Source organism: Penaeus vannamei, chromosome 35 (genome assembly GCF_042767895.1).
Source record: "Penaeus vannamei isolate JL-2024 chromosome 35, ASM4276789v1, whole genome shotgun sequence".
Taxonomy (NCBI): domain Eukaryota; kingdom Metazoa; phylum Arthropoda; class Malacostraca; order Decapoda; family Penaeidae; genus Penaeus; species Penaeus vannamei.
Window position 1 is genome coordinate 4,332,607 of NC_091583.1, and position 17,500 is coordinate 4,350,106.

General features: G+C 39.3%; 1 protein-coding gene across 4 annotated transcripts in view; it reads left to right on the forward strand.

Moving 5' to 3' along the window:
* Nucleotides 1-17,500, forward strand: part of LOC113822853 (zinc finger protein 883) — a 36,763-nt gene that overhangs the window by 6,940 nt on the left and 12,323 nt on the right. For 2 of the 4 annotated variants that reach the window (XM_070114270.1, XM_070114271.1), the window contains exon 2: nucleotides 14-102. Coding sequence is in view for 1 of the 4 variants with exons in the window: in XM_070114269.1 (XP_069970370.1) it covers nucleotides 298-1,707 (1,410 nt within the window). In the remaining 3 variants the exon portion in view is untranslated. Of the gene's footprint in view, nucleotides 1-13; nucleotides 103-295; nucleotides 3,042-8,477; nucleotides 10,733-17,500 lie in introns of those variants that run through there. The other 2 variants (XR_011398147.1, XM_070114269.1) reach the window with 2 other exon arrangements.

Here is a 17,500-nt window from a genome sequence, read left to right on the forward strand (position 1 = left end):
TTATATCTTTCAGGAGTTTCTTTGAAGAATGGAAACTGGCCATGCTCTGGAAGTGAATTAAGAGAAGGGCTTGTTTCATGGAATACTTCAAAAGTTACTAAGGTGCTCTTTCTATCATCATTATTTGATTTACAATTTTTCCCTTAGTCTTTTTGCTACTACATTTTAGTTATTGCTGTGTCTGCCCTAGGTAAGATTAGGTGTAAAAGAAGCATGAGTTGCTTATGGCAGGGTCTGACCTGCAGAGGTGGGTTTTAAGATGGAGTAGAATTTCATATAAACCGGAAATTGCCAGGCATGGACGATCAACTTCCTCTCTATTTTTGGACCAAGCAAGCACAGCAGTTCCAGGCACAGCAGTTGCAAGCCCAGCAGATACAGGCACAGCAACTGCAAGTGGAACAAGTGCAGCAAGTCCAACAGGTCCAACAAGTACAACAAGTGCAGCAGTTACAGCAAGTTCACACAGAGCCAACAGATGGTAAATATACTTGTCTAGAATGTGGAAAGACATTCTCCAAGCGAAGCAGCTTTGAGTATCACAAGAAGACCCACACAGGTGAAAAGCCTTTCAGCTGTGGCATTTGTGGGAAAGCTTTTGCAAACAATCGCAACCTTGTGGTTCATACCAGGATTCATACGGGGGAAAGACCATATGAGTGCTCAGAATGTGGGAAAACATTTACACAAAGAAGTATGTTGACTGTCCATCTGAGAATTCACACTGGAGAAAGACCATATCTTTGCAATGAGTGTGGGAAATCTTTCTACCAAAGTGATCATTTAACAAAGCATAGCAGAATCCACACAGGGGAGAAACCATACTCTTGTGAAGAGTGTGGAAAGGCATTTTCAGATAGTAGTGCTTTAAGGCAACATATTAAGAGGCACCAAGAAGTAGGACCTTTTAGATGTGAGTACTGTGAAGAGCTTTTTGATAAAAAAGTTTCATATGATGTACATATGATGGAGCACAAAGGCATTAAGCCAGAAGAGTGTGATGTTTGTGGAAAGCAGTTCCCTACCAAAGGACTTCTTACAAATCATAGAAGAACTCATTTCAAAGAAAAAGCATTTAGATGTGAACTTTGTGATGAAGAATTTATGAGATTAGTGACTTTAAAGAAACATGTGAAATATGCACATGGCCATGGGACGTCTGGACGTGTTCCACCAATCTATGATGACAGACCAACAAGAAAGCCATATGGTGAATCAAAACCTTTTAAGTGTGATGAATGTGACATGACATTTACAACAAATGGTAAATTCTTAGCCCACCAGCACACTCATCGGCCAAATAAACAGTTCAAGTGCGATGATTGTGGTATGTGTTTTGCAAAAAGTTATACTTTAGAGGTTCACAGACAAATGCATGCTAGTGCTCCTCAAGTAATTCAGAATGGACCAATCCCAATCAATGCAATGACTTCCATTGGATCTATAACTCCAATGTTGAGTGTACCAGCATCAGTGACAGTGCCACAGACTTCAAATAAAGTCACAGCATATGTCAAAGTTCCACAGCGCCCAGTTGCTGTTAAACGGGAGCCTCGTTATGATGATCCTCTTGCCATGGCTACTGCTGCTGCTCAGGTGACACCAGATCTTGTAGAAAGTCTCACTGTGCCTGAACAGCATCAATCATACAATTATATTTATTCAGCCCAGGGTAAAACTATGTATACAAACAAGTTCCGTAAGTGACTCTATGAAAGCACGCATGACAGGCATTATTTTGAATAAACTTTTATATATGCTTTGATACTTAACAATTATGAATATCTTATAATTATCTGACTTCATGATACATTTTGCATTCATATTTCCTTATCGCATAGATTGAATTTCCAAAATATATTTATATTGATCAAATAATATGGGTTACAATGATAAAATCAGTCAGCACAAATAGTACCTAGAACTTGTCTAAATAAAACTTAATTACATAGAGTGATATATTTAGATTGACAATTTGCTTAGAAATTAATTGCAGGATAAAGTTTGCATTGAAAAACAAATTAGCTTTGACATGAAAACACAAGGAAAGGATGTTTGCAAGTTATGGCATTGATGAATTATTTCAAAACAGCTTTAAGAGTTTACAAATTAACTTAACACTTGGCATAGCAAACTTAAAGGTATTAATTGTGTGGCTGAATGCTTTGTGATGCCAAATGAGTTCAGGCACTGGTGCCAAATATATATGACTCTTGGAAGGAACAATTTTCTTCAGGCTTACCTATAAGCAGTCATATTTTTGTGTAAAAGTTAGTCTAATTATTTTATTAAGACAGTTAACAGAAGGACAGAAGTAGCTTTAACAACATGCACATTATATATAGTACTTAATTTTGTAAATTTTGTATTTGCTCATTGATTTATTAAGGAACATGAAGTCTTTGTTTTCCTATGATCGTTATATATGATACTTATATGTATACTTCATTTTTATTTCATTCTTTGAGATACAGATGTTCATAACAAAATCACTGCATTTTGTTATTTATTATCATTAAGTTTTGCTTTGTGTAAATAGAACAGCCTCCCCATATGCACTTGTGCATGTTATACATGCACCTGAACACCTTCACATTCATAACCACCAATTCATGAAAACATCAACACATGCACATGTAAGCACACACACTCTTTGACACAGATACACAAGCTCCCACACGCTCGCACACGCACACACACGCTCGCACACGCACACACGCTCGCACACGCACACACATGCTCGCACACACACATACACGCTCGCGCACACACACACACACACACACACACACACACACACACACACACACACACACACACACACACACACACACACACACACACACACACACACACACACACACACACACTCTTACTTACATTGCATAAAACATATTTTTGGATTCATTGTCCTATTAGGGATCATGAAAGGCAAGTGAAAATATACTGAATATTGTAACAGAAATTAATGCTTTATGTTGTGGCACAAACCATGTAAATTATATTGTAGCTGAAATTGGTTAATAAAAAGATATATGTAATTATTTCCAGTGATTAACCTTTCTTGGGAAATGAAGGGCAGTTTGGCAGCCTCAAGTATTACAATCACCTTGCTTTTCATGACCTCTGCTCTTTTGGGTTTTAACTGGACCTTCCTGCATGGGGAGGGATAAAATTGATAAAATAACCTAAAGTGATTGCATCTTACAGATTGCTGCATTATATTGTGTATAAAAAATTGTGCAATTTTTGATACAAATTTTTAAGGCTTTTCCCTTCATTGCTGTACAGATAACTCAAGTTATTGAAGATCCAAAGGAATGAGAAAAGATATGTGTAAACTTGACTGAGTTGACTCATATCTAGTAATAGATCAATAAGTGAATAAAAAATTAATTGTATTCTTTATTAATTATTATTATTTTTATGTAAATATCCTTAGGAAAAGAGGTTTTGTTTTTTAAAATATCCAGTGCAGTTACATACAAAAATTTTAATATTATTGTGACTAGATTTTAAGTTAATCTAGTGAGTTATTTGTGCAACAACTTGAAGAAAAATATTTAAGGAAAATGCAAATATTGTCAATATTCTTAGTTGATTTTATTAATTTTATATTTGGAATTATATCATCCCCTAAACTCGTTTTTTATTGCATGAAAATAGAAAATCTGATTTATGTGTAATAAAAACTAAAAAAAAATCGCAGGCAGATATCCTTTTAGGAACTCGCCTCCTTGAGGGTAGAAAATTAGATTGAGTTGCCATAAAAAGTCAAAATGCAGATTTTATAAGAGAAAGTTAGCTTTAAAAGCTATAATGTTACAGATAAAAAAATATATATTGTATGTAATTTATTGTCCTATTTTTTATTTAACAAAGGAGAATACCTACGGAGAGGGGGAACCCTCCCCCCTAAAAAAAAAGTATTACTTTTTGCACTGACCTACTCAGTTTTTACAATGCATGTGAACATTAAAAAAAAAGCATATATGCCTAAGCTTTAGTAAAGTGCTTTTTATATGGTTATTGTTATTCAGTTGGCTAAAAGCATGTTGTGTTACAGCATACGCTAAGCTGTATATAAATTTCCTTTTTATTCTGGTTACTCCCCACTCTCGCCATTTAGGTATGAGAACTATGTTGTGATAAACATGTAATATCAACACAAACACAATATGAAAAATATTATAAATCTGGAGGATATAATTGTTTTTATGGCACTTTAATCTAATTTACTAGCCAGTAAAAAGGCCAAGCAAACTAACATGTACTAATAGTTTGCAGCTTACATAACAATCCCATTTCATAGCCTCTAGTGTTTGCATGGGTAAGTCTTTAGATATGTAGGCATTCAAATCCAATATTGACGTTAATTATGATTTTCCTAAATCAAATCCCCCCCCCCCCCCCCCCCCCCCCATCACTCAGGACTTTCCCCTAACTCTCTATATCTGGACCTTCAAATTTCTGAAATGTTTTGTTCTGTAATTTGTTGGATTTTGATATGTATATATTTTTTTTATTATTATTTTTTATATACTTTATTGAGAAATACATTTTAGAAGTAGATATGAAAAAAAATGCAAAAAACGAAAGGTGAGGAAATGAAAGGTAAAACCTTGACTCTAGGTTTCTAGATCTAGTGACAGTATTTGGTTCTCCAGATATGGATGCTTTATGGTGGGCTAATGTTGAGGATCATTGCTTAATGATAATTTGTTTTATATGATGATCACCATTTTTGAAATGATCAAGTTTATTATGATTACTATCAGTATTACTGTTTGATTATTATTTTTTTATCTTTGGTATTTTTATTCTTGTTACCATAATAGTCATTGTCATTATTGTCACCATTTTTGTTATAATTGTTATGACTTTTGCTTGTCATCATAATTCTAATAATATCATTATTTTACTCTATTATTTATTTATCTTTAAACCATTTCTTGTGAAGATGACATATATATACATATATATATATATATATATATATATATATATATATATATATATATATATGTATATATGTATATATATTTATATATATATATTTATGTATATTTATTTATTTATATATATATATATATATATATATATATATATATATATATATATATATATATATATATTTATGTATATTTATTTATTTATATATATATATATATATATATATATATATATATATATATATATATATATCACATATACACATACATACACACGTACATACATCATACATACATGCATACATATATACATACATACATATATACATACATACATATATATATACATACATACATACATACATACATAAAGACATATAAACATACATACATACATACACACACACACACACATACACACACACACACACACACACACACACACACACACACACACACACACGCACTTACACAAATACACACACTCATACACACACACATACACATACACACACACACACACACACACAAACACACTCACACTCACACTCACACTCACACTCACACTCACACTCACACTCTTACACTCACACACTCACCCACACACACACACACACACACACACTCACCCACACAAACACATACACACACACACACACACACACACACACACACACACACACACACACACACACACACACACACACACACACACACACACACACACACACACACATGCCATCCCCACAATGAGTTATTATATTAGTTGTATTAAAACCTTGATGGGTCAACAAGTGCTTAATCACCCAGGGGCTTAATCATTGGTCTTATTTTTAGTCGTATGGTAATCATAATCTCAATGATAATAAAAACATTGTATGCAAATACTCAAGGAAAGGGGAAATCTGGTGAAGTCCCATAGCCTATGAATTAATTCCGAGGTAGCTGAGCACTTGTTGAGCTGTGTGGAACCTTCTTTCGCAAAAGAAAACTACAGTCATCATTACATGTAGCTTAGCTTTTGTTGAGTTATGTGGAACCATATATCACAAAAGAACTACTCCACTCTACACCACCCCATCTTCCTCCCACCCTCGTCCTTCTACTGCCTCCACTTCTGCAAACCTTTTGACTACTCTCTTAGGCCCAGCAAGTGGAATCAATTCTTTGTGATTCCCTTCACAGCCCCCTACTCTGATATATATATATTTATATATATATATATCTACACCCTTTTCTTTCATCAGTGCCTATAAAAACAAGTAGGCCAAGTTACCTTTCGCAGATGCTCCGATTATTCCTGCCAAACCTCACCTCTTTCTTAATACTGTCATATATGGGACTGATTGTCCCATATATGACAAGAACTGGTCAGATTGTGAAAATGACCTACTTACCTGCCTTGCTGATATGATGCAATAGCAGTACCGTGTTATGTTATTTTTCCTAGAGTCCAGCATAAGTCCCATGTCAATATTACCGAGATTAACTTCCATGAACGTGACCTCCCCCAAGAAGTTTATATTGGTGGATTGTCTTACCATGTTTGATCATGATGACCTTTTCCCCATCAATGTCAGAAGTGTTGGCATTTTGGCCACCCAACCAACCAATGTTGCTCCACAGTACGCTGCCATGTGCCCAACCTGATCATGATTATTCAAATTGCCCTGCTCAGTCATGTATAAGTGCCAACTGTGGTGACTCCCTTCACATATTTTACAGGAGCTGCCCTACCTATAAGCTTGAATGTGAGGTAGCAGTACTCAGATGTAAACTAGGCCTCACTCTACGTGAGAGTAGATAGGAAACACAACGATGAGGTTTTTCTCTCTTGACCTATTCTAAAACAGTTCTTCGCTCTGCGGCCCCCATTTCCACAAGATGTTTCTTCATCTTCCCCAGTATCTCTTCCCTCTACCCTGAACCATCCTACCTCTACTCTCCCTATCTCACAATCAAATCCCTTTTCCATTCTAAATCTAGATACTCCAGTCTCTACCACTTCTCCGGTAGCTACCCTTCATCCCCTTCACTTTACACGTCGCATCAGGTAATCTAAACATTTTACTCCATTTTCACTTTTCACACCCTCTCCTACACCTTCCTTTTCCTCTGCTCTTTGAACACCTATTCTCTCTTCTCCTCACAAGAGATCCTTTGTTTTTCAGACCTGCGTACCCAAATCCCCTCGAGAAGACATTAAAAAATCACTATACATGACCCAAGAAAATGTTTTGCTCCCTCATCCACCCTTAATTCTTCTACTCCTAGTACCTCTACATTCAAAGTATTTGCTGATATCCATCCTCCTCCTCCACAAGTTCCCCCTACCCCTCTTCCTCCTACTCTTTCCCAACACACCCCATCCTCTCCTCGACGTACATCTTTTCATTCTCCATTATCCTTACCTCTCACAATTGGATACTCACATGAATCCCTTCTGTCACAACAGAATCCTCCAGATTCCTCCCCTCCTGACACTCTTTCTGATACCTCACCTCCTTCCCCAGACCCCTTATCTCATTCTCCAGACTCTTCTGCTACTTCTCCAACAGCCATCTCTACCTGTATTACCTGTTGATTATTTCATCATAGCTCTTACCAGTATTTCCTTAAAGAAATGTTACTATAGCTTCCCCAACAACATATACACCCCATTCCATCCAATCTCCCTATACCCTTATACTTTTCCTTAATTAATGTCTGACTTACGTTATTTGCAGCCCCTCTTTACCCTTTTCCCTATCATATTATCCTATAACACTATACCCTTTGGCATTTAACACTCTGTATACTAATTGTTAACCCATTTACCCTTTTTACCACAATACTTTACCATGGTACTATTTGACTTTACATGTCTAGCACATTTATTTGTTTCAACCATTAACTATTATTCATTTTCTCCTCTCCCTTTCCTTTTCCTTCTCTTCTTCATCCCTGTCTTCTGTCCGCCATGTAAGAGCCATGCTGAAAGGATGAAAGGCTGGCTTTGTGTCAGTCCTGAAAGGCCTCTGGGAGCCATGGGCACAGTATTCCCTTGGTTAATTGCCTAGCCCTTACCCTTATAGGGCCCCTAAGGGGTAGCCCACTTCTTTTCTCCACATAGTTCAAGCTCACTATGACCAATTATGATTGGTCATTATTGGTAGCATTAACCCATTAGATTTGGTTGTGTCATGGATATCACAGGGCCGAAAATATGGGGTGGGTTATGTAATTGGCCAATATCCCGGGCGTGTGGTGCATAGATTCATGAGTGGTTACAAGACTGTGCCACCCCTTTTATTTTGTGTTAAATTTTAAGGCTTCTTTGCCATTTTCCAGTGTCCATATTTGTCTTTTGATTTGCTTTATCTAGATGATAATAGATTATTTTCCTTGCACAGACTCCATATCATCTCTAAGTGTAGTAAATAACTCGATGCAAGAAAAAGAATAAAAAATGTAAAATTACGTCATTTGTGTCATATATCTTATTTTTTCTTTGATTTTTTATTTTTTGCAATACAACCTGCACAGCTGGTCACAGCGGCCAGGAATACAATGCTGAGAATGGAAATGGCGTCCCCTCTGGAGCCAGCGCTCTTCCAGTCATGGCTTATGCACATTACATTCCACATTTGTTTACCGATGGGAATAATGCAAAAGCCTCCTTCTAAAGGATAAAGGGATAATCACATTCCAGTAGGTTTGTGCACTCTTAGTGAGTCTTTTCTGTCACCCTTGCCTTCGCTTATGACTGCATGTTTGCGTCACCCGGCTTGTAACCATTTTGTCTATTGAGGACATGTTCATGTCATCTGGCCCTCGATTTTTCCATGATGGGGTGGTCACATCACCTAGATTGAAGGGGTTAAGGTAACTAGCCTATCTAAGTTTGATTTTGTTGGTTTCCTGACCTCTGCCTCACCAATTACTGATATTAATACTCCCTTCTTGATGTTTACTGACAACTCTATTCTCAACTGCCCACCTAGGTCATTACTCAGAATGCACCCCTTCATTGTCTACCCTCTTCCCCCTCAATACTACTCTTCATCTTTGTCCTCCTCCCAACAGTACTACCTCACCCCACATCACTCTATCTTCCTTCCACCCTCGTCCCTCTACTGCTTCCACCTCTGCATACTTTTGAGTACTCTCTTTGGCCCAGCCAATTGGGATCAATTCTTTGTGATTTCAGAGGCCAGTGCAAGTCCTATACTAATATTGCCAATATTAGCTTCCATAGACATGACCTCCCCCACAAGGTATATATTGCAGGAACCCTTCCTTGTCAGTGTCAGAAATGTTGTTGATTTGGCCACCCAGCAAAACACTGTCGCTCCAGAGCCGCCTGCCCATTATGTTGCCAACCTGGTCATGACCATGCAAATTACTCTGCTCAGTCATGTACGTGTGCCAATTGTGGTGGCTCCCATAATGTATTTTATAGGAGCTACCCTGCCTATAAGCTCAAATGTGAGGTAGATCTCATATTCAAACTAAGCTTCACTTTACGTGAGTCCAAACACGAAGCACAATGACAAGGTTTTTCTCTCTCTACCTATTCCAAAACTGTCCTTCATTCTGCTCCTCTCCCATCTTCTCAAGACGTATCAATCTACATTTTTCCCCTAGTCAAATTGCTATTCCAGTCTAAATGTAGATCTAATCTCTACTACTTCCCCAATGCTTACCCATCCTCCTCCACACTTTACCTGTTGCACTAGGCAACCTAAATGTTCCACTCCATCTACCACATCCTCTCTTACACCCACCTCTTTTTCTGCTTCTTGAACATCTGTCCCCTCTTCTCCTCACAAAAGAACCTTTGTTTCTCAGACCTTCTTGCCCAACTCCCCTCCAGAAACCCTTAAAGACATCCAAAACTTCATAGACCTGACTCAAGAGAAAGCTCCACTCCCTTATCCAACCTCCAATCCCTCTATTCCCATTCCCTGTACTTTCAAAGTATTTGCCAATATCCATCCTCCTCCTCCTCCTCAAGTTCCCCCTACCCTCTCCCTCCCAATCTTTCCCAATACACCTTATCCTCTCCATCATGTAAACCATTCCCTCTTCATTCCCCATTATTCTTACCACTCCCACCTGGATACTTATGTGAATCCCTTCTGTCACAACTGTGTCCTTCTCCAGAACCCTCCCCTCCTGATACTCTTCCTGATAATTCACCTTCTCCATTCCCTGGAAAGCCATCTCTACGTGTATTACCTGTTGTTTCATAATGGCTCCTTTGGCAGTTATCATGAACAATGTGCCTATTCCTTCCCCAACCACAGGACATTCCATGTCATTCAATTGCCCCATGCCCTTAACCTTTTCCTCTTTTATTAATCTCAGCTTTATGTAATTTGTTACCCCTCTTTACCCTTTTCACTACTACTATCCTATAAGGCTCTACAACCTTTTACATCTAACACATTTTATCCTAATCATTATCTCCTTTTTACCCTTTTTGACACAATACTTTACCATATTGATATATGACCTTTAGTATCTATCAAATTTATTTGTTTCAACCATTAACCATTTCTTGTCCTACATGTACCATATTCTCTTACTCATGAAGGAGGCGAAATTCCTGTACTCTGTACTTGCTTGCTGGGATTTGAAAGAGAAATTACCATGAACATTAATATTCTAAAAGAAAAGTGATAAGAACTCAAGAAAAGGTGATTGCTGTGGTTGTTTGAATTAACTGATTAATGAAGGTGCAGAGACTGAAGCAAGTAGTATGATAATATTTTAACAGTATAAAGTAATTGATTAAAAAAAAAGTTTAATGTCAATGCAAGTAAACTGATTGGGCATTGGCAATGAAAGTTATTAGCTGGTACTAAACACTGAAGCTAAAATGAAACTGAAGATATTGTGTATACTAAGTCATAAGCCAAAATTCAAAAGCTCTTGAATACAATATGTTAAAAAAGTAAAATATGAACATAAATTCATAATGCTGTATCATTACAGTAATTAAGAAACAAGATGAATTGTAAATTGGCATGCTGAAACATGAATAATAAATTATTTTAATGCTCCAAATATGGACAGTTAACCTAATGGTAAGAGAAAAGAAGGGAGGAGCATTGTTTGGTTTCCACAAGAAATTAATAGAAAAAATAGGTTTGGCAAAAAATTGTGAATTATAGTGTAGGTATTGGTTTTCACAAAAAAAGTAAATGATCATAATCAGTTTTTATTGGCCTGACCATTTAGGGAAAATATTACCAAAGAAAAGCAGACAGAGTAGAGCCAAACCATGTAGAATTTCTCAGTGTGAAAAAGCACAAAAAAATGTTCAAATTTTGCAACCAGGGCTTAGGGAATGTATAGCTTTTAACAGTGGCTCTAAACAGGAATACTTTTGTGGATGTTCTTATTCTGTGGAACCCAAACCTCTGTGCCTGCATATATAGTATCAGTATATAATAATAAGACTCTTCTCTCTTCCTTATGTGCTGCCACTATATATATATCTCTTACAAATAACTATTATGTCTTCACCTTTCATACTACTTAATGGAGGTATAGTATTCATTTTTACTTGACAAAATAAACCTAATGAAAGTTACAGTGTTGTGTCTTGAACTATGGGATACTGCAGAACATAGAGTGAGAATCATTTACTTATGAAATCACTCACTACACACATGATAATGTCTTATGGATGAACATGGACAAGATTGACGGAAAAATGGTGCGTTCCCCGTGACAATGCTTGGTTAAATGTTTCTGCACATAGATGGCTTTGCCAATGCTTAGTCTCAAAGGAGTCAAGTAGTAGATCTTGCGACCTCACTTTTCCTTGAAAAAGCATAAAAACCCTTTTTTTACATTGTTATTTTTGTTATAAACATTATAATTACTATATTGTTTCTGACATTACTAACAGCAGTATTAAATACTAGAAAATATTATTGAAAATCAAGGAAAAGGGTAAACAGGTGAGACAGGTAGTTAGCGTAATTGGCTCACTGGTGACAATACTTGTGGAGCCATCTATAAGTAAAAACAATTACTAAATTCAACATCCACAAAGAGCAATGGCATCTACGTACACGCCATACCCAGGAGCTTGGGGTTAAATGCATGCTAATAATTAGTTGTGGTTAACAAGACATAACATTTTGTGAAGTAAGCTTTCTTGGAGTACCACCAAAAAAAGCAAAAATTTAATTTCCAGTGTACCATCCACATGAATTTTAGATTATATGGGAAAATTAGAAAAAAGTATACTTAAATTTGAATACTGATAAATAGTTGTTGCAGATGTTTGTTTTAATTTCTGAAAAAATTATAAAAAATAAAAAAGCACAATAGAATAAATATTCACCAATCAAGAAAAGCTATGGTATTAGAGAAAAATAACCCTCTCATCTCTCACATTATCTACCATCTTATTGCATTTTAAACAGTACTACCTAGCTGAAATTGGAGTTGTGCCAGTCCTGAACGGCCTGCGGGAACCATGGGCACAGTATTCCCCTGATTTAGTTGTCTAGCCTTTACGCCCTTAGGGGGCAATGAGGGGGTGGACTGTTTATTTCCCCTATATAATCAAGGCTTCCCATGGCCAGTAATGAAGTAATACACATATTAGAGGCAATGAGGCTTGCCCCTTCATCAAATAGCCCAACCAATTCAGACTCTACTGGCTCCTGGACCCCAGGCTCTCCTTTGACCACGACTCTGAACACTGCAACTATTACCCACTCCTCAATGCCTACTTGTGCATTACCCACCCAAGCCCAGACTCAGCCTCCAGAAGACATTCCTACTCTCCCAACTCCCTCAACTTCATCACCCCTACCCTTACAACCTTCTTCATCAAACACTCCAACCTCTCTTATTACTACCTTACAGCCTTATTCTCCATCTCTCTGTAATACTATCCCCCTCAACAATGCTCCCTCTTCCACACATCCCTGTCCTTCTACCCCCACCAACCCTACAAATATCTTAAATACTCTCTTTAGCCCAGCTAAATGGGACCGATTTTTTGTGATTCCCATACAGCTCCTTACTCGAGCAACACTCTTCTCTTTCAACAAAATCTCCAAAAACATGTGGGCAAAGTCCCTCTCTGTACCCGACGCTATTGCTCCCATCTGGTAACAATCACATCTGAAACCAAAGCTATAGCATTGTCAAATCTAACTGATTTCTCTGGCAACCCCATTCCTGCAGAACCTCATCCAATCCCTTGCCCATTGTTGTCATGAGTGGGCTTAGGGGACGAAGACTGAGGCCCAATACAGGGATCTCCCCTGCCTAGGGCCTCAGCCCTCGACTCAACTAATTTTGCATGGTCTTTTCCCTGTCCAGCTTTTTGTTTCCATCCCTTCTCCAACCCTTACTATCTACTTTCTGGGGTGTAAGAGCCGTGCTGAAAGAATGAAAGGCTGACCTTGTGCCAGTCCAGAACGTCATGCGGGAACTCTTTTGCACAGTACTCCCAATTTATTGTCTAGTCCTACCTTCAAGGGCAAGAGGGTGGACCGTTAATGCCGTTTTATATAATCAAGGTTCCCCATGACCAGTAACGAAGATGTAATCCCCTTTTTAGGGGCAATGAGCATTGCCCTTTTATCAAATAACCCCATCCTAGGCTCTCCTTTGACCATGACTCCGAACACTGAAACTACTACCCACTCCTCAATACCTACTAGTGCATTACCCACCCAAGCAGAAACTCAATCTCCAGAAGACATTCCTACCCTCCCAACCTCCTCAAATTCATCAACTCTAACCCTGCAACCTTCATCAAGCACCCCATCCTCCCTTATTACTACCTTACAGCCTTATTCTCCATCACTCTGTAATACTCCCTCTTCCACATGTCCCCAACCATCCACCACCACCAACCCCAAAGGTATCTTAAATACTCTGTTTAGCCCAGCTAAATGGGACCGATTTTTTGTGATCCCTCCCACAGCTCCTTACTCAGGCAACACTCTTCTCTTTCAACAATGGCTCCAAAAACAAATGGGCCGATTCCCTTTCTATACCAGACGCGATGGCTCCCGTCTTGTAACAGTCAGATCAGAAACTGAATCTATGGCACTATCAAATTTAACTGATCATTCTGACAACCCCATTCCTGCAGAACCTCATCCAACCCTTAATACTTGTACCAGAACTGTCTCTCTCTCCCCATCAAACTGCCCAGTCGATACCAAAGATTGGTCAGACTGTGGAGAAGACTTATTAGGATGCCTCAAAGACCAAGATGTGAAATCAGTACATTGCATCACCATTCCTCCTAGAGGTCAACGAAAGAATCCGACCAACATTGCCCAAATTACTTTCCGTACACATGACCTTCCTTTACGTATCTACATTGGTGGACAATCTCTCCCTGTTCGACCATACCAACCCCCTCCCCGTCAATGTCAAAACTTTAGACATCCTGCCAAATACTGCCGTTCCACAGACCGATGCCCCATATGTGCCCAACCTGGTCATAACCGATCAAACTGCTCAGCACAAACACGCACATGTGCTAACTGCGGTGGTCCCCATAATGTATTTTATAGAGGCTGTCCCACTTACAAGTTTGAATCTGAGGTAGCAACTCTCAGATACAAAAATGGTTTCACTTTACATGAAGCCAGACAGGAAGCACATCGACAAGGTTTCTCTCATACTCCATACTCTAGTATCATCGCTCGCTCAGCCCCTCCCCCTCCACCCCAAGATGTCCCCATTTCCACTCCTACATTCTACCTCCCTCAGACCAATTCTTTTGCCACTCTAAATCCAGACACCCCAATCTCAACTACAGCCCCAACACCATTCCCTCTCCCTCCGCGCACTACCTGCAGTAGACAGACTAAACGTTCTAACCCATCTTCCCCTACAGCACAATCACCTCCACCTACCTTTACCTTTATTCCTGACACACCAGTCTCCTCTTCCCCCCCCTCATAAGAAAACCTTTGTCCCACAAAACTCTCCAACCAACTCCACTGCAGAAACTATGGATGACATTCAAAGCTATATGCTTGAGACACAAGATCCCATAACTCATGCTCCTTCCTCACTTGAAGTGATTGCCGATATCCATATCCCTCCTACTAATATTCCCCCTACACCTCTTCCTCCTACTCCCTCTCAACACAACCTGACCCCCTCAATTCCGTCCACCACCGATATCCATCCTCCCGATACCCATCCTCCTGATATCCATCCCCCTCTTACTCATAGCACCCCTACACCCCTTCCTAATCCTTCCCAAGATGGCACATCCCCTTCAACTCCAACAATCCATCCTTCTGATATCCATCCTCCTACCACTAATACTCCCCCCCACACCACTTCCTCCAACTCCCTCCCAACACAAACCACCCCCTTCAACCTCAACTATACGCACATTCTCCCTCCCTTCATCCCCTCTATCCTTTCCACTCCCTCCCGGATACACACGGGAATCACTCATGTCACAACAGTGCCCTTCCCCAGATTCCCTACCTCCTGATACCCTTCCTTTACACCCCCTAGCTCCTTCCCCCCCAGATTCCCCAATACATACCAATGCTTTCACTCATAAAATAACTAACTATAGCTCTCCTAACCTGTTCTCCTTCCTCAGACGCATAAATATCCTTCACTTGATCTAACTCCCTCACCTAAACCACCATAACCTTTTCCCTTATCAACCCTTACCCATCTTCAACCTTTCAACATAACTCTAGATAGTTGACATACATCAACTATCACCTGACATCCCCTATACTATACCTTCCTATAGTGCTGTATGACCTTAGATGTCTAGCAGATTTATTTCACTTTTAACCATTAAAAAATTAATCATCATCCAACACTTAATTCTTGTACTGGAACTGTCTACCCAGCAAACTGCCCAGTCGATACCAAAGATTGGTCAGATTGTGGAGAAGACTTACTCAGCTGCCTCAAAGACCAGGACGTGATATCAGTACATTGCTACTCCATTCCACCTAGAGGTCATCGAAGGAAACCCACCAGCATTGCCAAAATTACTTTCAGTACACATAACCTTCCTGTTGGTATCTAAATTGGTGGACAGTCACTGTTCGACCATACCAACTTCCTTCCCTACAATGTCAAAACTGTTGGCGATTTGGACATCCTGTCAAGCGCTGACTCTCCACAGACTGATGCCCCCTATGTGCCCAACCCAGTCATCACAGATCAAACTGCCCTGCATGAACACGCACATGTGCTAACTACGGTGGCCCATAATGTGTTTTATAGAGGCTGTCCAACTTACAAGTTCGAGTCTGAGGTAGCAACTCTCAGATGCAAAAATGGTCTCACTGTACGTGAAGCTAGACAGTAATGTCACCCGTTCTGCCCCTCCCCCTCAAGATGTTCCTGCACCCTCGCCTATACCTACTTACTTCCCCACTTCCACTTCTACATTCTACCTCCCCCAGTCAAATTCTTTTGCTACTCTAAACCCAGACACTCCAATCTCAGTTACAGCCCCAACACCGTCCCCTCTCCCTCCCCGCACTACCTGCAGCAGACAGACTAAATGTTCCCCCCTTCTTTCCCTACTGCACACTCACCTCCACCTACCTTTGCCTTTATTCCTCAGATACCAGTCTCCTCTTCCCCCCCTCTTAAGAAAACCTTTGTCTCACAAAACATCCAACTCCGCTGCAAAAACTATGGAAGATATCCAAAACTATATGCTTGAGACACAAAATTTCAAAACTCATGCTCCCTCTACACTTGAAGTGACTGCTGATATCCTTCCCCTCCTGCTCATATTCCCCCAACACCCCTCCCTCCTACTCCCTCTCAACACAATCTAACCTCCTCAGTTCCGCCTACTACCGATATCCATCCTCCTGTTACTACCGATATCAGTCCTCCTTCTACTCATATTCCCCCTACACCCCTTCCTCCTACTCCCTCTCAACACAACCCATCCTCCTCAACTACTGCCGATATCCATCCTCCCAACACCCATCCTCCCACTCATATTCCCCCTACACCACTTCCACCCCTCTCAACTCCAACTATATGTACATTCTCCCTCCCTCTATCCCCTCTATCATTTCCACTCCCTCCTGGATACACATGTGAAACACTTATGTAATTCCCTTACCTAAACCCACCATAGCCCATTCACACAGCAACTTCTTTACCCATCTTTAACTTTTCAAGATCACTCTAGATAGTTGACAAATAGCAACTATCACCCTCCACCCCTCCTTTGATATACTTTCCTATAGTGCTATATGACCTTAGATGTCTACCACATTTATTTTTGCTTTTAACCATATATATTAACTATCCCCCAGCTGGTTTGGTACCCCCCAAAAACATGGTCTCAATGTTAAAACACATCCATGTAGAAAATGAAAAATATCTGTAAGATATATCTGTTTTATGGGGACTTTACAGAACATATTGACTTCTGAAGTGCTCAGACAAGGTAACATTGGTTTGATGTTGATGGCTAAGCATACTTCACTGTATTTTTAAGACCCAAATTTTAGTGTAGGATATTCTCTAGAACAGAGTTTCTAAAACCATTTTAGATTTAC